The sequence below is a fragment of the Pleuronectes platessa genome, chromosome 3 (assembly GCF_947347685.1).
Source record: "Pleuronectes platessa chromosome 3, fPlePla1.1, whole genome shotgun sequence".
Taxonomy (NCBI): Eukaryota; Metazoa; Chordata; class Actinopteri; order Pleuronectiformes; family Pleuronectidae; genus Pleuronectes; species Pleuronectes platessa.
The window spans coordinates 12,875,107-12,899,452 of NC_070628.1; the positions used below are offsets into that span (position 1 = coordinate 12,875,107).

Genomic DNA, 24,346 nt, shown 5'->3' on the forward strand with positions numbered 1-24,346 from the left:
CGTGCATACTCGGAGCACACCCTGTTGTCAAACTCCTTACTCCTTCCATCACTTGGATCTGGAGTGGGAGGACTCCTACTTACTTAATGCAGCGAGCCCACTTAGTTCAGCAAAAAGTGGATAATTGCTGCTGATGATTGTCCTTTGAGGGGGAGAGGAGAGGTAAATAATAGGCACTTACAAGGTCTGAGGAGAGGGAGTGGTGCATGGCGGAGAATGAATGCAGGATGTCATGAATGATGTCCACTGTGTTCTCTCTGTGATATCACATTCCACATCAGCAGAGGCCTGCCCTCCCAGTTCTCCCCCCCCCCCCCCCCCCCAATGCACTTCCTGTCCCGCTGAACAGAATGGTGCCCAGTTTGGCCACCAGCGACAACAACAGATAACAACTTCAAGAGCGTGAATTAAACATACCTGCAGATGCCTTTGACTGTGAGAGAGAGAGAGAGAGAGAGAGAGAGAGAGAGAGAGAGAGAGAGGTCTGCAGGCCCCTGCAGGTGGTGTGAATAATTAAGAGGGCCAGTAAGCGAGGCAGGGTACCAGGCTGGGTGTTTTGTTACCCCAGCCTCACTCAGTGAGAACATACAGCATTAGATAACCCTATCTGTCCGCACAGCTTGTGTGCATGTGTGCGTGCAGCTTGCTACTTTAGATGATTCCACCATCTGATACCTACAAAAAAAACCTCTTGCTGCCTGGTAACAATTTCCGACAGAAAACCTATACATGCCCAATCAAACGGAGACCGGCATGATCGAGTGCTGTAATCAACATGAGGTCTTATCGGGTCTCCAAACCTGTGAGGAGCGTATGTGCTCATCCGTCGTAGAGTGGTCCTGATAACATGCAACAAGCACTTATCAACATGAGTTACACTATGTTGAGTGAACATACCTCTTACTTTTTTAATCTACTTTTCATTCATCGTTTTACCAACTGAATTATATTTTATGTTGGAAAAGCTTAATAGCAAATTTTTTCAAGAAAAGTTTCAATTCATGCAAACAAAATATGTCATTTTTATTCAGCATTAGTATTTTGTTTACATTGTTCTATGTACAACATGGACACACATGCAAGAAAAATGGAGGACTTAATGTATTTTTCAAATAAAAGTTAAACGAACTAAAAACATAACTAGCAGAGATATCGAATAGGGGGTGGAAGAAGTCAAAGACCAGACGAGAAAGACAACAGCCAACACCAGGAAGTTGAGGGCAACAAAACAGAGGTGGACAAATGGAACAGACGAGTGGACATTTGAAGACGGACAACAAAGAACGTGTTCAAGCTGAAACACAGACATGTCAGACTGCAGAGTGGCCACAGAGACATAAAAGGGAATTAAAGGACGGAAAGCATTTAACTAGGAGGGCTATAGCAACATTAATACTGAAACAATTAAAAAATATATATATATATATTCACAACTCTTTTTTTTATTTTCTCTCCTAACCCTGGTCATAGCTTGTGAAACACCGGCACACCCCCAAATACCAAACAGCTTATAAATTGACGACGATGACGAAAGATGATGATTCAAGTATAAAAGTCTCTGTTTAAGCCAGTTGGGGGTTGGGCTGTGCAGGTGTTAGAGTAGCTCACAGGAAAAGGAGGATAACGAAGCTTTTCTCAAATATCATACAGGATTTGTGAAAACTTTGGACATTGTTATGTTCATCAACTTCGACAGGTTAACTCGATCTCCTCTGATACCTCCAAATTTACATCGCTCTCATTGTATACACCTGAGGTGATATTAAGTGGGTGAATAGGGTTTTTTGCAAGTAAAAACTAAAGGAGGACCCTTTAAGTGTAAGTGGTAGAGCAGATGGATGGATGCATGAATGTACATGAGCCCCTGCTCTATTTGAAATGTAATTATAACCACGATACCTGAATCTCCACACACTCCAGATTCCCTTCTAGTTTTCCCTGTAAGTTGATCTCCCTGGTTCAAGAAAATTTCGCAGCATGGATGATCTTTTCTCTTACACACTTCCACCATCTGCATTTGGAATGAATAGATACGGTTCCTTCAAACTGGCCAGGAAACAAGAGTAAAACATATGTGTAGTGAGCTTACACGTAAAGATGTGTGCCAGTTCAGTCTTATTGAAAGAAAATAACAAAGAATCCTTATCATGGACATACAAGTGGATCTGTTGCATGATGAATTGAATTCAGAGAAAGCGTAAAATGCCAGTAATTATTTTAACATGACTCTCAGTGGGATAAAACATACTTCTTCTGCTTACACCAATACTCTGGCTAAAGCTGTACAGTGATCGGAAAGCACGAGCATTGAAAAAACAAACAAACATATTGGAATTCAAGCATACTGCATACACAAACATCTGCATTATAAAAGGCCACATACAGAATGTGAATCATTCGCACTCAAAGTTAATATAATTATTCATAAGCTAAATTGGACTATATATCTAGTTTGCACATGAACCTGAATGAGATATATCGAACTTTACCTTACAGGAGAGAAGAGCTGAGTGAACAGTGTCGTTTAAAACTAGCACTCAAGACAAATGATCACAGAAGTTTGATGTACAAAGTCAAGTGTCGCACTAAAAAAGGCAATCAAGTGATGAATGTTCACTTATCAATAAATAGATAAAGGGGGGAAGAATTAAGGCGAAGAACTGACGAGGCCAGTGATAAAAAATCAATGATTTTCTGACTCAGCCCTGATCACCTGAGCAGCTGAGCCCTGCCCATCCACAGTATCAGCAGGAGTTATTGTCATTATTATTATATATTTTTGAAAATAACACGATGGCCCTTTTCACACTGATAAGCCAAACAGAGATCAGTGGAGCTACTCTCCACCAGAACAAACAGTCCCATGTTGGCACTATCATGTGAAAAGGGAAACTCGACAAATATATTCACCTGATTGGTTTTAAAAAGGAAAACAAAGTCGCGGTGATACTGTGGATGGTTGCAGCTGCCGACAGTGCAGGTGTATGATGCATCCTAACACCCGGGCCACACTGGATACGACAGCGGCGCGTCTCAGACACAAATCTCCTGCGTGTGAGCCGCTCTTCTCAAAAGTTGGGGCCTATTTTCTCTGCGTACCAACCACGGTTCAAAGCAAATTAGACATAAAAACAATCTTTCACCACATTTAAAATGTCTATCTGACGAATATATCACAAATATATAAATATTTGCAACACTTCCTGTACCCGTTTCAAAGTAAAAGAATCAGAAGGTACCTAAACGCGTAGCAGCTCCGCAGAAGGCATGCAGCAGTCATACTACCTGTGTGAACAACAGATCAGCGACACAGCCGCCATGTGCTGCACACACACCCAGTGTGGCCCAGGCGTTACACAACTGCTGCTTTATACCCGGTATGTTTCTCTAATATGAGGGACACAGTGTTGTGTTTATATTGGCTTAGCAGAGGGAGTGTCTACAACCATGCTATCAAACCACTAACACATGTAATAACTTAAAAGAAGAAAGGTCCACATTTAAAAAGCAAATCTTTACAGTAATAAATAGATTTATCCTGTATTTACACACTTTGAAGCAGAGTTTGTCCAGTTAAAAACATTCAATCCTAAATATTTCGTGCTTTTGTTCTGAGGGTGAGGGGTTGGCGCTCAGGTTTTTACCCCCCTTCAGGCAGGAAGACGACAGAGAACAAGCAGGAGAGTAGACACACACATGTAGAAACAACGTCCTCCGATGTGTCTTTCCTGTGCTTCATCCTCATTGACTTTCCAATTTGGTTTTGCGTTGCGCTAGCTGCTGTTGTTATGAGTTCTTGTTAAGTTCGCCTCAGTGCACACGTACAAATACACCTACACACACACACACACACACACACAGACACACACACACAGATTCTGAGCACCCAATGCCTTGTTCTGTCCCCACACACATTGCGTTGTGCATTCTCCAACACCCTCTCGCTCGGAGTAGCAGTTGCCTCTTGACGCAGACCTAAGAACAGCTTTCTTTTCAAGCTTGTACAAAATCACTAAACCAAACCTAGAGCTGAGTCCTGAGGGCAACTTCTTCCTCGTCCCTCTTGGCCACTCCAAACGTTAATTCATCTTCTTCTCGGTTTTCAAGGAGCCATTGCGTTTGTGTTTCCCGTTGGCCAGGCTCTCCTTATGGCAATGTCCGTTGGCCATGTTAGCATCATCCCTGGTGTTACCTGCTCCTCTGCCCTGGTCCTCCACTTTCCCTCTCAGCAACCGTGCCACCTTTTTGAGGGCGTAGATGCTCAGAGCCAAGGCAGCTGCTACGGTGACTATCACGTCCAGCAGGAAGTACTGGTAGGGGGACACCTCGTACACGGCGGAGCGCAGGTGGCTGGCACCGTTGTGACGGATGAGGTAGCTGATCCAGTAGGCTGCTCTGGTCACGGGGTGGCCCGGCTGGTCTTTGTGAATGTTGGAGAGAAGACGCGCTTGCTGGCGGTACCTGCGTCGGTACAAAGAAGGGAAACAAGAGTAAGACGACATTATAGGGAGTCTCGTTGGACTATATCTATACACTCTAGAGGGCACAGCTATATCAGGAATTAACCGAATATCGAAAAAGGGCCAGAAACGGTTAATTGTGTTTCCAGAGATAGTCACCAGATGGCAGTGAAAAACAATGACACATTCATGAACGTGAATGCAGCTCCAGGCAGGAGTAAGTGATATTTCAATAAAAATTGCCCATCATATATGTTTTTAATCCAGGAATGATCAACATTTGAGCAAAAATATCAGAGATCGGTATTTTTTTAAGTTCTCAAATGACTTAATACAGGATATCAGCTTTAGCTTGAAGCTTTTAATCTTATATGACCTTCATCATCAGCAGATGCCATGGAAATGTAGATGCTTAACTTTCCATCTCTCATGAGCACATCAGAGACTTCACAAAAATTATCGCCAAAAAGCGGATTTCGTTAGTAACTATGTTATTAAAGCACATGAACTAAAAGTACTGTCACTGAAAAGAGAACACATGAAACCCTCATCAGTGAGTTGCCTGATCAGGTCTTACATTAATCAGTGTTGAAAGTTTTTTTACGTGTACATGCTTTAATAAGGTTTTTGAACTTTATGACATTCACTTCTCACCTGGTTTCTTTGATGACGCTGTTCAAGGCTGTATAGAGGTCTTCCTCGGTCATGTACTTCCAGTGTAGCATGACACCCATACCTTTGGCTGCCACACGAGTCATGGTGTCGTAGTGGTCTCCGAACAGGGGCACACCCACCACCGGCACACCATGGTACATGGCCTCGTAGATGCTGTTCAGGCCGCCGTGGCTCAGGAAGGCCCTTGTGTTGGCGTGGCCTAGATTGACCGGAAGCATGAGGGAGGTTATTTTGTGTGTTTGGTTATGAATAGTTTCATTTTGACATTAGTTTTTAGACTATTAAGTTTGTTCTCCACAATTCATGAAGGTGAAGCCTCAGTAAGTATGTTTGTGAGAGAAAAAAATTAAATTAAAATAATTTATTTCCTCTGTATCTATTTATATGTATATTTAAAAAAATGGAATTCACCCAATACCCAATAAAATGTAATGTTCAAAACAGAATGGCACACAATAGAGTGTGTACCTCCGCCAGGGCCCAACAGTCCCGATATGAAACCACATTCAAAACAAACAGATCTGGAATTTATATTTGGTTTATGCAAATTGCACACTCCCTTTACCATCAGATTATTTAAATACATTATTCTCTGAGAAATCCACGAGAATGTTGAAAATCTCTCAGCTTTAAAATGTCTATTAGTGACACAACAGAAAGTCAGAGACTTTTTCAGTATTTGATGTCTTGGCGCACCACATGCTGTTACACTGCTGCAGAATACAATGCTAGCTGTCGATATATATATATACTATACTTTCTGTGCAGTATAAACCGTTATGTGCCATCTATTTACTGTACAGATTCTGACACATGATATATTTATTTACACTGTATATACCGGTTTAATCTCAATTATATATATTTTTATATATATTGTTGTATACTTCTATTTCTTTATACTCCTTCACCCAACTACTGCATGCTACTTATGTGTTGTCTTCTGCTGCTGTAACATTACAAATTTCCCCATTGTGGGACTAATAAAGGACTTCTGATCTTATATCTGAAAGGTTGTACATTCCTGACTGGCACACAGTGGCTCACACAACCACATTCTACTCCCTTCTGTGGTTAATAACTAGGTGCACCTCCACTGCCACACCCCAGAGGAGCATCTTGCATGAGAATAAACCCCATAGATCAATAATGTGTCAAATCATGTCTTTGGCCAGACGTATGAGGAAATGTGCTATGTTCAAAAATAGCATCATGGGCTCATACCAAAGGTTTCGCAAGTGCTGACAAATACATTTCACTGTAAATGCTCCAGTACAATGAATTGTAAAATGAGTGAGTTTGACGGACGATGGGAGAACTTCCCGTCACATGTTGCTTTCTTAATGTGCTCACCCAATAAGTCGTTCTGAGGCATCCAGTCCACAAGCTTGGTGTTGTTGCCAAGGTTACTGGGTGGAACTCCAGAGAATCTGAGGAACAAAGGAAACAATGAATGAAAAAGAAACAGAAAGCTGTGATACATACCCACATAGTGAGGGTAGAATAAACGTGTATAGTGTAATAGTATAATAATAATAATACAAAATGTGTGCACGAGACCATGTATACTCATATGGTCAAATGAAGCAGTTGAGTCAAACATTACGATGGTGGAGAGAGTGAAAAAAGGGGGAATTCAAACGGGATATCTTCCAAGAAAAAATCTAAAGTCTTTTTTGTGGTTGTGTGTGCGGAAGCATTCTCCATCAGACGCAGCGTACAATACATATGCATGCTACATTACGACCCCCATTTGTCCGGCTCTGTCTCTCTGACTCTCACCCAGACTCTTTCATCTCTCTTTCTCTGTCCAACAAAGCACCAATTCACTGTCCTGCCAATCAAAGCCCACATTCATTCAGCCAATTATCAATGACAAGATTCATTTGGCCTGCTCTCCGTCCTTCATCAGCCCTCTTCCTTTTCCATCCTCTCAGTGGAAGCCACATTAGCATTTAATGTCACACTTTTGGGACTCACAAAAGTCTCCTTCTTATGGCCACAGGTCTCAGATGGTGGTCTCGCCCTCACCTGCAGAGCGGGTCAGGTACGTACATGAGAAGCATCATTATCCGATCGCTCCCCGCGAAAGGTCAGCGCTTGAGAACACAGTGTGCGTTTCATTTGCCTTTGAAATTTAATATACTTAAAATGTTAATTTTCACAAATTATTAACCACACGTTGAAAGCCAAAGGATACGTCCTCGTTATCACACATAGTCCTTTTCACCCAGATTGCTGCAACCATGGCGAGCGTTTTGACAGCCGCCCACTTCCAAGCAGACACTACAACCACAGTCTGATCCCCTTAAGTCCCTCCAGTGATTCCACCCAATTCTCTGTCTGAGTGCCATCCACTAAATTTCACAGAGTTTTCCAAACTCTTAAAGTCTGTAACTTGCTGCTTCTCGCATGCTAAGCTCCTTTTGAAGTTACACCCCACGCATCCTCAATCGCCACCTTTATACAACCCCACGTGTTTCATAACCTCTTCCATGCAATAAAATCACAAATACACTTCTGAGTATAACCCAGCATAGTTCAACAACAGCTCCTAGAAACGCAGCCTCCTTAATGATCATTAAATGAAATCACTATCGTCTTAAACACATTCAACAAAAACTAATCGTTACAATCCTCATTAAGGGAGGATTTACTGCTGGCCTGCATTTGTTTTATCCATGTAACTGTCAAATACAGTCTGCTATTATAATATCACACCACAGCAGTAATGTGGAAATTAGATAATGATGATTAGATGATTTAATGAACAATAATGAGATAATAAATTCGTCTTGAATAACCACTAGTCAACTGAAATTAAAGGCAAAATGTAAAACCTTCTGAACAATATTGAATGTTCAGCATCAGGTTTTCATTAGGACGATATCATTTTTTTTATTATTTTTTGTTTTTATTAAAAAGGTGAAAACTAAAAATAGTATAAAATAAAAGCGGCTACCTAAATATGAAACTGCGTCATGTGAACATTTACTTAAGCAAAGATAAATAAAAAAAGTTTTAACAAATAAAAAAAACAGCAAAATAAAATACAAAGTGGAATTGTTCAATCAACTAAAGTCACAAAAACGTTAACTATTCTGACCCGTTCTTAAACACAAAGACAGCTTGTGAAAGGTTTCTGCACCTTTTGGTCAGTTGTGTAAATGTGACATTATGCACCAGCCCAACAACCTCTGCACACAGAAGCATGTTAACCATTAACATTGATCTACATAATGACCTATAGAAAAGTCAGACTTGGAAACAATGTGCATATATGTTCAACACCAAAGGCTCTGTTCCTGCAGAGTTATACATGAATCGAGACATTCCAGAACAGTTCAAACTACACAGTGTATAAAGATTATAGTGGCCAGTAAGATGATTAATGCAATCTGTGACAGTTGGGATGACTAATCAACTTTTCTTTAAAACATTTATGAGATAGAAATGACTTGTAAAATAATGTGTGTGAGTGTGGTCATTGAATCACAAACTCAAATATGCTGAGAGAGATGTTAAAGATTAACAGGTTCATGGAGTAAAAAACATCACATTTATTTTCACTCTTGTAGCATTTGTCCAGCTAAGGCCATAGACAATGGAGGATTGCTGTGGGACTCCGTGTCAATGATTACTAGTAGATTAGATTTCCAGAACAAATATCTCCCTCACTGGGAAAGAACACAGTGTGATGAATACCTTGTTATTATCTGATCCTGAACACATCTGCATTTATTCTCTGATGGCAAACACCAACAACTTCAGCTTATTGTAGCTAAAATACAAGACAATATCAAGAAGAGCATTACAGTTGAACTAGAAATAAAAATCCTGTGGTTGTTTGCCCAGTGCTGACCCTTGTTACCTTTGACCACTGACAATCAATCAGTTCATCTTTGAGTCCAAGTGAAAATTGGTTAAAATGTGAAGAAATTCCCTTAAGTCAGGCTCGAGATATCATGTTCAGGAGGCCAGAAACATAGGCAAAAAAACAGTTTTGTGAAAATTACCTTTGACCTCCAAAATCCATTCAGTTCATCTTTGTGTCCAAGTGAACATTAGAACCAAATGTAATGAAATTACCTAGGGGTTTAACTAATATCATAGTATCATCATATCATCACAAGAACATAAGGTCAGCGTGACCTTGACCTTTGACCACCAAATTCTAATCAGTTCATCCATGAGTCCATGTGAATATATTGAGCAAATTTGAAGAAATTTCCTCAAGGCGTTCTTGAGATATTGTGTTCACAATGCAAACACATTTTATAGTAGGGTAACAGTGACCTTGATCACCAAACTTGAATCAGTTTATTCTCCCAGGTCCAGATTCCAGTCTAATGAAACACAACGTCTGTCTTTCAACAGAGCAACGACATAAAGTTAAATCGTCATGGTTTTAAATAACTTCCCTGCAGCTATTTATACTTGCTCATCCACCTATGTTTACACTGTTTCCCTTTTCACATTTGTAATTTTCCTTTCCCATGGCTGAAACAAACCGCGTACCTTCGAAATGACAGTGTGTTGAACTGAGCTATTGGGCTGCATAAATAAATAGTTTTATGTGACCTTGGTTATCATGCAAAAATTTCTACATTCGTAAGATATGTGACGCCATCACAATCCGTTTTCATCTGGAGATTATCGGTCTCCTTTAGAAGAGCAAATAAGTCTCTCAAAGGTCAGGATCCATTACTCAGATGTTTGATCAGGCTGATAACCTGAGATAATACACTGAAGCAAATGTGAGGTGGGAATATGGACTTTGGCCAAAAGAGCTGATTTAGGGCGGGTCCATATAACACGTGATGCATACACAGTGAGTGCTCTGACATCCAGAGTCCCCTTATTGCTGAGTGGAGGAGAAATTTAAAACTAGAACCTCTGCACCTTCGGAGGATTACATTTGTCAAGCTTATAAGACATGTACTGTGTGAGTGAAAGTGAGAGAGAAAATACTGTACCTCCAGACGACACGCTGGGGCAGCCTGGCGAGAGCTCCTGCCAGTTTGTGAGCGATGTCATGGGATAGGTACTTGACTCCAGCTCCAAACGACACGACCACAAAGCCATGCTCCGCTGTGTCATTGACCCACGCCTCGAAATCCTGAAATTTGAGAAGGAAGAAGCCTTTTTTTAGGATTGCTAAAATACAAATTGTAAATAACTGCTGATTGTAACTCAAGAGCTGAGCTCCTCAGATTATTACATCCACCAAGGAGGTTATGTTTCTTTTTCAGAGAATAATGCCTGGATGTTGATTTTCCACAATTTAGGATGATGTTTCATGACAAATAAATAATAAAAGGTATTCATACCACTTCCCTTTTGCATGGGATTGTTCAGCCTATACCTAGTTCCATTCTAGTTTTAACTGCATCGATGGGAAAAAAACACAACAATCAAAGCACTGAGACATAAAAAAATTAAAACAGGCCGCTCATATAAACTTTATTGCTTCGTTGTCTTAACCTTTATCTTACACAAATTTTGTAAATTATTTACAGATTTACAGATAAATATGGGATGATGCCATGACCCTCAGTGACCTCTGCTGCATAAATTAACCAATGAGCATACAGGAGACCAAGATTCTCTAATCATGCTGTAAATTAAAAGTAACAGGCAGATAAACTGAGACTACACAGTCCATATATGCAATTTCCAGCAGGAACCACTTCTAAAAATATTTCAATGCAGACCTCTTAAATTCAAATGCAGGAAATTTGTAACAGTTTATCATGCAGGACACAGTCTAGTGTCGGATGCAACTGTCAAATGTCACAACTTCAAGCAAGGCTCATAAAATGAATGAACAATATTGATAGTCCAAAAAGTTCTTGAGCCACGTTTAGGCCAAATGCAGACCATTGTTCCACTGTAAAAAGACACTAGTATCTGGACAAGGTCCCGGTGGTGAAAATCCAGCTTTACATGACCTTATTTCTCAAATGTGAGTATGCAAGTCAGTAGGATTTCCTCTTTGTGAACCAGAGTAAATCCTTCTTTCAAACAGAAAACCACATTAGAGTCCTTTACATTAATGTTTGACTAAATTTACCCTTCAGTTAACATGACGTCAATGTTAATGTCTTGTGTTTAAATTATATGCCTGCTGCATTTGGTTTTATAATTCATGTCTGTACATGAGGTCAAAAAGGATTGTATTCTCCCAAGGGATCAGATAACAACTCTGCAATTTGATTGACTTGTTGGGAGGTCGGATTGAAATCAGAGCCCTGATGATCACAAAACATCATAAAACTGCTCAAGAGCCACTAAAAGGGTCACAGAGCAACTGAATCCAGCAAATAAACAAGTCAACCACATCCGTAACATAATTTTCCTCTCTTACCCGAAGATTCTTACCAGAATCCAGCCAAGTAAACAGCCACCTCAATAAAATGAAGGTAAAATGAATTTCTTTCGTGACGCTCTGAGAAAACGTAAGAGCATGTTCTAGTTACTTTTAATCGGCACACTTCACTGACTTCACCAGTTTTCTTTGCCAGTCCTCCATTTGACCATGTTGTTGGCATGAATATTATTTAACTTTGTTTTGTAGCTTGCCTTATTCAGCCTTCATTACAGGACATTTTTGGTTGTTTGCCCTTAACCTGGCTCCTGCATTTGGGTCCTCCTGCTTTCCACTGGTGTCAAAAGATAGACTCTATAAGGAGAAACAGGAAGCTTGTGGTTCTTGTTGGTTTCAACAAACCGAAATCTCCAGTGGGGCTGTGAAACCTAGCGACATTGCAAAACTTAAGACAATACTGTCCTCCTCCTCCAGTGTGTTGTTCTTGGCTAGTAAACCTGCTTCTTGGGACAGGGTGAAGAGTGTGCGTACAGGGGGTATGACAGCCTGACATTAGCTGATCGTCAGGTCAGTGATGTTACGGAGAAGTCAAAGTCTTGTCTGCGAACATGTGCATTTTCCAAGGCAGCAGTTCTTTGTATGGTATTTAAGTTGGGATGCAAGGACTGACAGAGGGTGGGACTGATCAGGGAGCAGCCATGTTGGAGAGACAGAAACAAATAGAGAGGATGGGGGGTGGGGGGGCAATGGTCCAGCTGCGGCAGCTAAGGTCGGCCCTGGCACGGAGCAGCCTAAGGGGCACACTGGGCTCTGTGTGCCAGCAGCACAACCCTACTGTCCCTACAACGCAGCCTCAGTGACCCCATAAAAGACTCTCAGTGTCCCCAGCGCTTTGCCAAGAACAATGGCCTCGTTCTCCCTCCACTTCCATTATAACTCCCTCCACACAAGGCTGCACAATGCTCCCTATTGGCTGGAGTGGCATTCCAAAATCCTCCACAGTAGATGCCACCGGCCCGCGCCCTCGGCATTTGAATGCTGGACCAAGCCCCGTCACCATCCGCCTCTGCTCTCCATGACCCCCCTTCCCCTGCCCTCCCTCTCTACTCAAAAAAAAAAATCGGTCCATTCAACCCAAACCCATCCTCAGCCCAGCATCATCTATGAAGGCTCCCTTTGTGGCAAGATGTGATAATAACAGATACCAAGTGATAGGAGACACAATGATGTATACAAAAAATAAAGAAACACTCAACAATACGAAAAAACTACAATGGCAGTTCAGTAGAGGTCATACCTCCAGCAAGGCCCATCAGTCCCCTTACATCCAATCAAACTGAAACAAGATTCACACACGACCTCTGAAAGAACTCCGGAGAATTGGGTCCAGACTTTTTCGAGAAGTTTTGCTTTCATACAAGAACAACGCAGCAAGAGGTTCTCCGCTCTTCAGCTGAGGATCTCCTGCTCTGTTAACACATGACCTCCTGACTGTCGGTAGACTTCATACCAGGGGACCAGCCACAGAAAGTCTGGAGAAACATCGTTCAGTAGTTTCTTGGTATTCTTGCTTATAGACAAACAAACCAACAGACAAATGAACAGAGGTGAAAACATAACCACCCTAGCGGAGTTACAAGAATAGATGAAAAACCAGTGAGCAATGAAAATGTGGATAAAAAACAAATTTCCCAATGTGTATAAGGAAGTGAAAAACCTCTGTATTATATCGGAAAACATATGTGCTATACAATATCCTACAACTTCTCCCAAACCAGTGTGAAGCGGGACAATATGGCTTTACATTCCCATGGGTCCATACATTTGCATAATGTCATAGTCAAACTCTGTTGCATTATTAGACACTGTATTGCAGAACTTGTGCAACCCTAGTGACACACAGACCCTTTATTCACGTACGAGTTAACGTGAGTGTTAACAGATCAGGCACAAGTGCACTGACTCTGTCGGAGAGTTGGATGATATGACGATTTACTATCTATGACAAGATGATATAAATCTGTTGCCCATCAAACATTTTGCCATATGCTTTATACTGCAGTAACAGTCCCTTTACATCTGCTGGTGTATTAAAACACTGTGAGAAATGTTTCATATCAGTGAACTGGACTGATTTATGACCACATAGGGATTTTATATGACTTTGTGAATCGTGATGGCTTTTAATTTGATGGATGTGACCGATGGCAGACACTGCTGTCAATTTACCTTCCAGAAAAGGTACTAACTTCACATCATGTACAATACTAACATGATATAAAAGTATATACAGTGTGAAGGATTGTATCTGTATCGCCCACTCCTACTTTTTCTGTCTAGGACAAACAGATTCTCAGAAATTAAACTCTATATGCCCTTTTGTAAATGACACGAAACAACTGCTACACACAAACAACTCTTTCTGTTTGTCTTTATCCGTCTCATCATGTGCTTATCAGCTGTCTGTGTGTCTCAGTACTGACCTGTGGCAGTGGGTTGGGGGGCTGGGTGAGGATGCCTCCTATGTACACCACATGTGGCAGGGTGGGCCTGGGGAATTCCAGCGCCATATCAGTGCACAGCATCCACAGCTGGCTGCCCTGCACCAAGTCCGCCATGGCTACTTGAGGCGTCACCCCATGCTTCTTCATTATCCGGTCATACTTGGGTAATGCAATATAATGGACTCCAAAGCGCTGCACCAGGTAAACGGCTGTGTTTGAGATCCTCTGCAGCAGAGACATGCGGTCGGTCAGCAGCGAGTTGAATTCAGGTACGTACGATAGAGGGGCTGGGGCCCCGACCTCAGCGGGGTACCACAGACCTGTGCTGAACACAGCATACTGCACGCCCAGGATATGAGCAATCACAAAACCACACATCTCATTAGGGTCCACCAGCAGCAGGTCAAACTTGGCCTCCTTGAGCCGCTTCATCACCTCAGCATTGCCAACTACAGCATCACAGTTCTGAGAGTAGTGGTCAAGAATGTCAAACAGCTCCAGAAACGTCAGACGGCCTGAGAAGATGTTAGTGACCTTGGACTGGAGGAAACTGTCAGCCGTGCTGCTGTTAAAGATCCCTGGATAGCGCTGTAAGTGGTAGTGAGGAGATGGGGGAACCTCGCGGCCTTCGGAAAGTAGGAAATGGCTCTCATGGCCTTCCTGCTGCAGAGCCGTGGCCAGAGTCTTGAAGATGTAGAGGTGAGATTCAAACATGATGGGCGGGACCACGATCACTTTAGCGCACGATGCACAGGGACTCCATGAGAGGAGGCCCAGCAGGAGGAGGAGTAGAGGCGAAGGTAGTAACATGGCTGAAATGATACAGAAATGAGAAATGTTAGGATGAAAATAAAAAAAGAGGACAAAGGTTTCACAATGCAGATATGAGTCAGTGTTGCTGCAACACCCCAAATTATTATTGGTGGGATAAATGTATCATAGATCACACATATTGTGCATAAGTAGTTTTTGTAGATTTCTACTTTATTCAACTTTTACAGATCTTATTTGGAGTCGACTCCAAACCAATTTACACTGTGTCAAAGAAGTCACTGGGTGGCTACATTTTTTAAAACAGATTACAAACCATGTTGGGTGTAAACTTTCAGGAAGCAGTTCACACCATATCACAGCTCAAAACCCAACATGGCACATCGACTGAAAACAGTAAGACGACCTACTCTGTCATCATCTGTATTAACATTCTCCAACAACTTAGTTTGAAATGCTTGAGGATTTGATTTGGGTAACATGTCGTAATTATCATATTTCAATGTATTTAGGTTAAATTACTTAAAATACCACAACTACAAGCTTTTAATGGTTATTCAAAATGCATTTAGGTTAATAAAAGTACCATGCAGAGTGCAACAATTTGGTTATTCTACATTCCCCTGCAACCAATTGATTTGTACGATTGCATTTGACCAATACTGATTGTCTACAGCCCTACATGTTTTTATCTCAGTACTTTACCTTAACGTACTTACTCGACATTAACTCTAAATTAACCTTTCATGCCACCGTCCTAACTGTGCAGCCGTCACTGACATGGAGTGGGTAGCACCAACGTCATTCTAAACCTCCAGCCGCTCTTTTCACAAACACAAACACAAAGCACCATTATCTCGCTATCCTAGAATCGAGTCATAGCCTGTGTCCTATATGCCTACACTCACTCTCCCTCAGAAATGGATTAATAATCAACACTGCAAACCGCTTAATGAAATATCCATGATATTTATATCTACAATGACTAATTTGTACTTTCCACTGCACAGGGTGTTCTGACCTTTTGATGAAAATATAAAATATGAATTTCATGTGACCTTGGAGTTGGATTGGAACATAACAGAACTCAGGAAGCAATGTATAAAATACGGCCAAATTCTGTAATATACCTACAGGTGTGTGTGTGACATGTCTACGTCTCTGTTTCATACTGATGACATGTTCATGTATCCTGCCTCTCGTCCACTGTTCACTGCGACAGCCTGCAGCAACCTTTCACCCTCACCTGTGTTAGAGGTAGTTTTTCCTGTCAGCCCCACACAATATCTCCGGCTTCCTGTTTCATCATCCGATGAGTATTGTCTCTTTGTGTCGTTAGCATTACTTTTAAATCAATATCACATGGCGCTGCCCATATTGTCTCCCCTGATAGCATCTACACAGGATTATATTATCTATCAACCACCTGTTTTTCCACAATATGGAGTTTCTCTTCACAAACAGCTGCGGCCTGATAGAAAGAGGACTCAATGTGGCCACCATTTAGTTTAGCATTGTCCCGAGGATAGCGTTACAAACACTTCTCGGCCCAGACTGTTGACGGTATCTATAGAAACCAACCACTGTCTACTGAGGACTGGGATGTTTCATGACTTAAGTTACTAACAATGGGGTCTGGTTACCTTGCGCACAGGGAGTGCTGGGGAAGTTATCTGGATTGAGAGAAGTGAAGGACACGAGACAATGGGTGAAGATAAAGAGGGGATGACAAATAAAAGCACTCGGATGTTTAAAACATGAGGAAAAACAGTTTGAAAGACATTTTAAGGAAAAAGGTATCCAAGGCATATCCTCTAACGTTCAACAAGTGGCAGTTAATAATAAATAAACAAGTCAATAAGGTTATATGATATGAAACATTCTACTATCCTTATTACAATTAGTTTATTTACGCAAATATTGAGTATAATAACACTAATGAATAGACATTGTGTATAAGTCTCCGCCACAATATTTTCAAACTACATACAAAAGCAACAAGTACTGTTTTTGTTTTATTCAAAACTGCATCCACTGTTTTCAATGCTACACAGTTTCAGTTTCTCTGAATCATGTGCAGTTCATCAAGAATCATTTATCAATGCTAATATATGCAAAACAAATATCCAGAGGTAGTACCATGATAACTTTTTACAACCACAAAATGCACTTAACTGCATTGTACATCAATTTGAAATTCTATTCTTTTTATTTTTTATTTATTATGGAAACCATTCTGAGATTTGGGTAATGTGATGTAAATATTGTGATAGGTATTTTGATGGCCTGTTGTGATGTGGCCTGTTTTATATCGACAGTTCAAACTCCAACAATTGCATCTAAATTTATAAAGGCCACATTACAAATTGCGGCAAAGACTCCGAATAATTTACTAAAATCTACCTGACAGACGAGTGGAGGTTATTTTTTCCTTAGATTAAGATCAACACAGCATGACTGAAGCTATTTTCAGTTTCTGCTTAACCAACTACCACTTTCGACACAAAAAAATCTAATTATAAACTCTGATCATATCCACGTTATCATCTCAAATGAATTGGCTTTTGTTGCAGCTTTGTGTTGTGTATAATTGAAGATCAGACCAATTATTGTTTCCACAAAGAAATGTGGGTCCATTTAGAGTGACACAAGACAGTAATGATAAAGTGATTATCGCTCTCTTATACCATAATCTAGAGCAACCTTCTCTTGATTTAGCGCAGCAGGAGGAGCAGTCATGCTGCTTCCACAGTAGGGGTTCATTAGCTCAGTGCACCCTGTTGAGAGGGGAGATGTAGCTTCCAAGAAGCTGATACGAGGTCAAACACATGATGGTCCAAGCTGTTTATTTTTGCCTCTTATGTTGCAAATGCACTGAGAAAGATTCATCTTTGTTATTTGTTGCAAAAGGTTCCAACATGGTAGAACTAGCTAAGCATGGTTAAAAAAACAACCAATAAAAGACATAAACCAAAAGGCCTGTCGGTACAGTACAGCTCCGGGACAGATAAAATACCAATAGCTGTAATGTCATTAACTGTACTATGGAACTCATCAGAAGTCAAACTCCAACAGCTACATAATATTACAACACATTACTGGTAGATAGATTTCTACAAATAACATATCTCAGCGTTTCAGTGTGAAAGTACAATTATTCTACAGAGGTTAACTCTAACCCTTTGTTGTACTTTACTTCAGTATACATGAGGAGCTGTTTATCATAGCAACATGGTCTCTCTGTCATGCCCTTATCTCTTAAAGCTTTGTCAGCGTTTGACACAAAGTTTATACAAAGGGGACAGCGAAAGTCTTGTGTCTCCATATAAGGTGGTGACAAAACACTTCTCACTCGTCCACTCACACGTTTCTGGTCAAATGTGTTTTCTTGTCAAATAAACCTTTTCTACCCAGGGCAAACGTGACACATACTGGGTTATATGGGATTGGACATCAGTTTATAGGTATTCAGCATGAAGGACACCGTCCACCAACATTAAATCAACCAAGGACGATTACAGACCAAACCAAATTCCATGTTCAATACAACTCCATTCATTACACCTTTACGTTCTCCTCTTGCCTTTGATAGTACTTCCTCAGAAACTAGCTCTTCCACACCATAACCATAAAACCACAAGAACAGGTCGGACAGGCTCTGCCTCTCCAACAGTAAACAGCTGCTATACAAAATTGTCATCCTTTTATTCTAGCCATAATAGCCTTTTCAGCTAACAGACATATGGGAGTTAAAAATGACAACAGAGATCACAAAGTAAATCTCTTTGTAGATGATGTCATTTTGTTGCTAAAATTAGATACAACTATACCTCAGCTGGAAATTACAGCAATCCTGATAAAGGAGAATTAAAGTATTAAAGATGAAGATATTATCTAAAGCCACATCACTTTTTCATATCACTGAATGAATCTTTATAAAACTTTATATTAAATACAAATTGCCTTAGGGTTGGTCTGTCTCTGTTATATTTTCTATCTTTTCATTGATATGTCATGCACTTTCTACACTGGAAGACTCAAGCTGTGAGAACTAGGAGTTAATGGTTTGATGTCATTAATGTACAGTTGGCCTGATTCTGATTTTGATTCCAATGAATTCTTAGTGTTGAAGCTTGATGCATGCAGAGCAGTGGGGGTGTGTACCCACGGCTCTGTTCCACAGTCCTTGACACTTGAGAAACAGTTTGATTAATAGGCCTACGAGGAATTTACTAAATGTCCCCACACTGCTGATTTCAGCGGGTCCGTGTGTGTGTAAGTGTTATTATCCATCTTGGAATAATCATGCTGAGCTAACTTTTACCCCAGCAGGCTTTGCTAAATCATGATTGGACCAAAACAGTCACTTCACACATGCTGTTGGAAAACAATAGGTGGGTTATTTACAAAATATACAAATGTCCCTTTAGTACTGTGAGCTCAACAGGCTGCACCTTTGGGATAGGACCATGCAGACCATGAAGTGTCACATGGGATCGAACACATTTGTATCACGGTTTTAGTCTTGGTTTCAGAAACATTATTATGTGGAACCTCTGAAACAAGAAGCCAACACTTATGTAAAGTCACTTCATTATAGGTGTCGATACAGCATTGTTTAACCCCATGTAAAATTGAATAAATATAACAGTAATATACCTGAAACAAGGTTAAAATGTAATGAGGATCAAGGAATGTAAAAGGGTATTGCTACACTTAACGTATATTGAAGGAAAAAACAACAACAACTTTAAACTGGAAAAAAGTTTATGGCAACTATGTAACTAAGTATATTTTAGTGTTTGTAAAACTTTTCGTGTCTTCTGTATAATGAAACACCACTAAAGACATTGTTCAAAAATGTAAAGTTATTAAAATGAAAAAAAAAAAATGAACACATTGGGGACTGTAACCACTCAACGGAAATCTAAGAAGGCGATTAATGCACAATTTATTGACCTAAAGAAAAGAACTGTTAGGATATTAACATTAGCAAACAACTGTAGTACCGGAGTAAACGTTTCTTTCAAGTTGGACTGGTCTCCTCAGGGCATGTGGATTTATCCTTTTATTCCTTATCATAAGGTTGGGCGAACGCACACCTCATGACAAATACGAGACTTTTTGAGTGGGCGAGCGATACCACAAAGAATTTCTGAGGGAATGAATGAATGTCTCAATTCAAATGCAACTCGGAGTGACGCTGGCATGTTTAGTAAAAACCCGAGAGGAGGAGCTCCTCGTGTACCTGTCACCTGCAGGTACAAAACATTTTGAAACATCAGGTGATTGTTTTTAGCCCTGACACGACTACTGCAATCAAGTCAAATAGGCTTTTGGGGTGTAGTCCACATCAGCTCTCAGGTCATACAATAAAATCCCATTGCACATGTGGACTTTGACATTAGTAGCCTGTCAGTGAGGGTAGCAGAACCATAAAGTGTGTGTTTAATGTTCATACCTCAAATTAGCATGATAATAAAAATAATAAAATGCCATAACTCAAAAGAGGTGGTTTCACAACAGTGCTTTAAGAGCAACACATTTATTATCTAGGGCATGTCTCATGATAAATTATACATATTACTAAGGTCCTAAGAGTCCTCAGGTCATTCTGAGTATCCAGAGGAATTAGAAGGTATTTCAAGGAGTTAAACTTTAGGGTAACAAAAATAAGTCTTCCAATGCCAGAATCAATGGTGACAATTTCGCGGAGGACGTGAACGCCACACCAGCCGTCTTAGCTTTCACTTGTCTCGAGCGCTTTTCGACGCTCGCACCTGAGCTTTCACTGAAAACAACGCAGGAGGTTTAACTCAACACTTCTCGCGTCAACTTCTGCGATTCCCCCGCGTTCTTATGAAACTACACCCGCGGGGGTGACGGCGGCAGAAAGGTGCGTTGGACTCGAGTGAAACCCCGGTGGTGTTCGCTCTTCACCTGTTGTCCCACCTGACACACGGTGTGTCCCGGATGTGGAACAGGTGGAGGTTCGTCTTCTTACCTCTGCGTAGAAGTTGAAGTTGAAGATGGAGGTGAAGTGAAGTAGCCCTGCTCCTGTCTTCCAGGTGAGGTGACGAGGGGCCGTGCAGGGGAAAAGAAAGAAGTTATCCTCGGGCCGAGTGTAGAGGATAGGGCAGAGTGTGCGTGTGTTTGCGCGTTCGTGCGTGTGTGTGTGTGTTAGAGAGAGAGAGAGTCACTGCTGGGGAGAGGAGGCGGGACATGCTGCAGTTACGAGATGGAAAGAAAGGGAGTGGCAGAGAGAGGGAGGGAGAGAGAGGGAGAGAGAGGGAGAGAGGAGTGCCCTCGCTTCACCTGAGTTCTTCATCCGTGTTGACACTGTCAGCAGGCGGGTGGACGAGGGAGGACATTTACCTGCTGGATCCAAATTCATATTCTCAGGCATTGAATTGAGCGATTTAAATTGTGTGATCGTTCAAATTCTCCAAAGTCTGAGGAGTCTTTTAATTATTAAAAGGTCTCACGTCCAAAACGCCCGTTTCCCATTTCCAATTGTGATGTTTTGTTTAATCGATTGTGTATTATTGGCATTTACTGATTCTAGTTATATCTGATATAGGATTTATATAATCCCTATGTATCCATCTATCTATCTGTCAATCTGTCCGTCTGTCTGTCTGTAAAGCAAATATATAAAAATCTGATTTTGAAAGATGAAATGCTTGTCTGATAATCTGTATTCTTGAAATGCTCTGATTACCTAACTAACTCAAAGATAGTCCGTTTTAAATAATTTAACAAAGCGAGATTTCATCTTATACATTTTCCTGAATTTTTTTTAAATCTATCTGCTCTTTGATACAAGACAGGTGGCCATCTAATTTTTTCTATGATGGGTATTTTTTGGTTCAGTATCTTGCCAAAGGACACCACGGCAACCAGAGTAGAAAGACTGGTATCAAACCACCGACCTGCAGGTTAGGGAACGACCGCTCTACCCACTCACCCACACCGAACTTATGTGCATGATAGAAGCATGATGTTGTGGGATGTGTATTATAGGACAAACTTTTGAGTTGCCGTGGTGCCAGTCATAAATGGCGATTAGCAAAAGTTAATTTGTGTGTCTGTCTTTATTTATCTACCTTCCTACCTACCACCCTGTCTATCTATCTATCTATCTATCTATCTATCTATCTATCTATCTATCTATCTATCTATCTGTCCGTCTCTCTGTCTGTCTGTTAAATTTCCATAGTGTTAAAAAAACTTTTCTTCTGGAATCCACCTCGCTTTTCTACTAAACCGCTTTGGCAAAAACTGCGTTGTAATATATCTTAATAATCAGCGAGATAATTAGCTTTCCTCAGCAAAGTGTTGTGCTGAGCCACATTATTCCACCATCTGCACTACAGGCCTTGTGTGTGTGCAAGTGTGTATGTACTGTATTTTCCAGATCAACAGAAATGCCCGTTTTCAGTATCTGATAATGAATGTGAAGAGGGTTTAATTGATAGTTTAGTCTTTATTCATCCAACAACTCATTTATTAACAGAAATGCATCAGAATGTGCATAACACGCACACACACACACATACACACACTGTGAAGCAAAGAAACCTTGTGTGTTATTAGTTTTAAATCACCTCCGGGATGCAGCCTGGGAATGGGGGATGGTTCAACTCCCAACTGACGTAAAAGTCGACAGAGCACTGATGCTTATCAGTGCTCTGTCACAAACGCACACACACAGAGAGTTAAGGGAATTCACACAAATTTTTGGGGTCGGTGGGGGTTGGAGAGCCGAGCCCCATACTGTGTGTGGTTTAAGACAAACAGATGCTTCTTCTCTAACAGCGATCCATTTGTCCATTTGCCCCCTCACACACTGGTTATCTCTCTCGATACATTCACTGCCCTCACAATCCCATTTCCTCAGCTATGCTCTGAGTCATCACATTAACAGTTATATGCCACATGGCTACTGGCCACTGGGCCTCAGCATCCACTGAGTCGTCCAATCCAAGAAGGGTGTGGACGGACCAAGCAGTACATGCAGCCATTTTGGCTCCTGCCTTCACTCTCGCTCGTCATGTGTCTCTTTCCTTATTTGCCCTCAGCCTGTATTTCTCTCTGTTCCATGCCCCCAGCCACCACCTGGCTCTTCCTTTACTGTTCTCTTCCTCCCTCCCCCTCCCTTTCTTTCTCCTTGTCCCAACCCCCAGATATCAGGTGTGTTACCTGAGCTCCATATCAATAGTTAATCACCCTGGGACACCCAATCTACAGAGCGTGACACAACTCTCCCATGGAGAACTGCGGCGGCCACAGAGTGTGTGTGTGTGGGTGTTGGTGCTAAGACGAATATTCTGAGAGAAGTTTAAAAACTGCTGAGAGAGCCTAGAGGGAGAACTGGCAGGAAGACTGCAAACAAAGAGATATCAGGAAAAAAGCGGGAAACGATGAGGAAGCAGTGGAAGTTTAGATTGTGCAGAGAAATGCAATAAAAGTGACACAGCACAATGACTTGATGGATGCCTTCGATGGGGACAGATAATTAATCATAATGGATCAAAAATGAATAAATACTAGCAGCTGTAGCTAAAGAATACAACTGAATTAAACAGGGAATGTGAACTGCTTGCAGCTGCACGGCTCTACAGACAAATAGATGGACTGCACTCGGAGAACAGAGCGATTATTTTTCTTTTATATTTTTTCCTGTGAAATTAAGAAAATGTGATGAGACTCTGCTTCCACAAATGCTCTCTCCTGCTCCCTAGTGGCCAAGTTGTAGTATTGCATCACAAGCCAGTGTATCACAGTTAAGATACAGGAAAAAAACATTGATTCCACACAAAACATTCGTCAATAAATAGGTAATGCATCATTATTATACCAAACTTTACAGAAAATGAATCCTACATTTCAGAGCACCACTGGCTTGTTGTTTTAAAAGAATAATCATTGATGTGCTGATTACATTGTTGAGTTGATCCAAAAGAAAGTGCTATTGTGCTATATATGATTATGTGTGTGCATGTTTATACATTTATATGTGGTAATGTGTGGAATACACAAGTCTTGAAGAAAGAAATTAGTTTTAAATGTTCATATTATGTCCAGTATCATACAGATGTCTCTGGGTTATAGTCTACTGATGCAATGGAGTTTCTCAACGCATCAGACCAGACCCTTATTCTCTGGCGCCGCCAGGTGGTGAGTGGGCTTCCTGGAACAGTCCAACAAAACCTAGAAGACGTCCTTAACCTGGACACCCTGACCGATCCAGACTGGAGACGCACTGTGACACATAATCTCACCAAATATCGGCGACAGGAAAAACTGAGGCGGGCGAGGACAAGAATCTCACTAGACAGCTATTAAAGGCCCTACTGCATGTTTCATGTCTGTGAACTCATTTACTCTGGAGTCTTTATTACTCTGGAATGTGGATTGTGTTCCCTTGTATTAATTGTTATTATATTTGTATTCTTGTCATAATTAATATATAGATTTGACCAAAGTTAAGAAACATTGTTTGTCTTCTGTTACTGTGCTGTGTTCGTATGAATAGTAGCAAACTAAATTAATCATAATGATTTGTTTCACTCCAACACTGTGTTAATTGATCAATGAATCCTGTA

General features: G+C 40.9%; 1 protein-coding gene across 1 annotated transcript; it reads right to left on the reverse strand.

Annotated features, from left to right (window-relative positions):
• Positions 1-998: 998 nt before the first annotated feature.
• On the reverse strand, positions 999-20,963 carry ugt8 (UDP glycosyltransferase 8). The gene is made up of 6 exons (XM_053418732.1): positions 20,743-20,963; positions 13,947-14,779; positions 10,112-10,254; positions 6,489-6,565; positions 5,115-5,334; positions 999-4,461 (listed from the first exon to the last, which is right to left on the reverse strand). Exons 2-6 carry the CDS (start codon positions 14,775-14,777, stop codon positions 4,080-4,082), a joined length of 1,653 nt encoding a protein of 550 aa, XP_053274707.1. The 5' UTR covers positions 14,778-14,779; positions 20,743-20,963; the 3' UTR covers positions 999-4,079.
• Between the last annotated feature and the right edge of the window lie 3,383 nt (positions 20,964-24,346).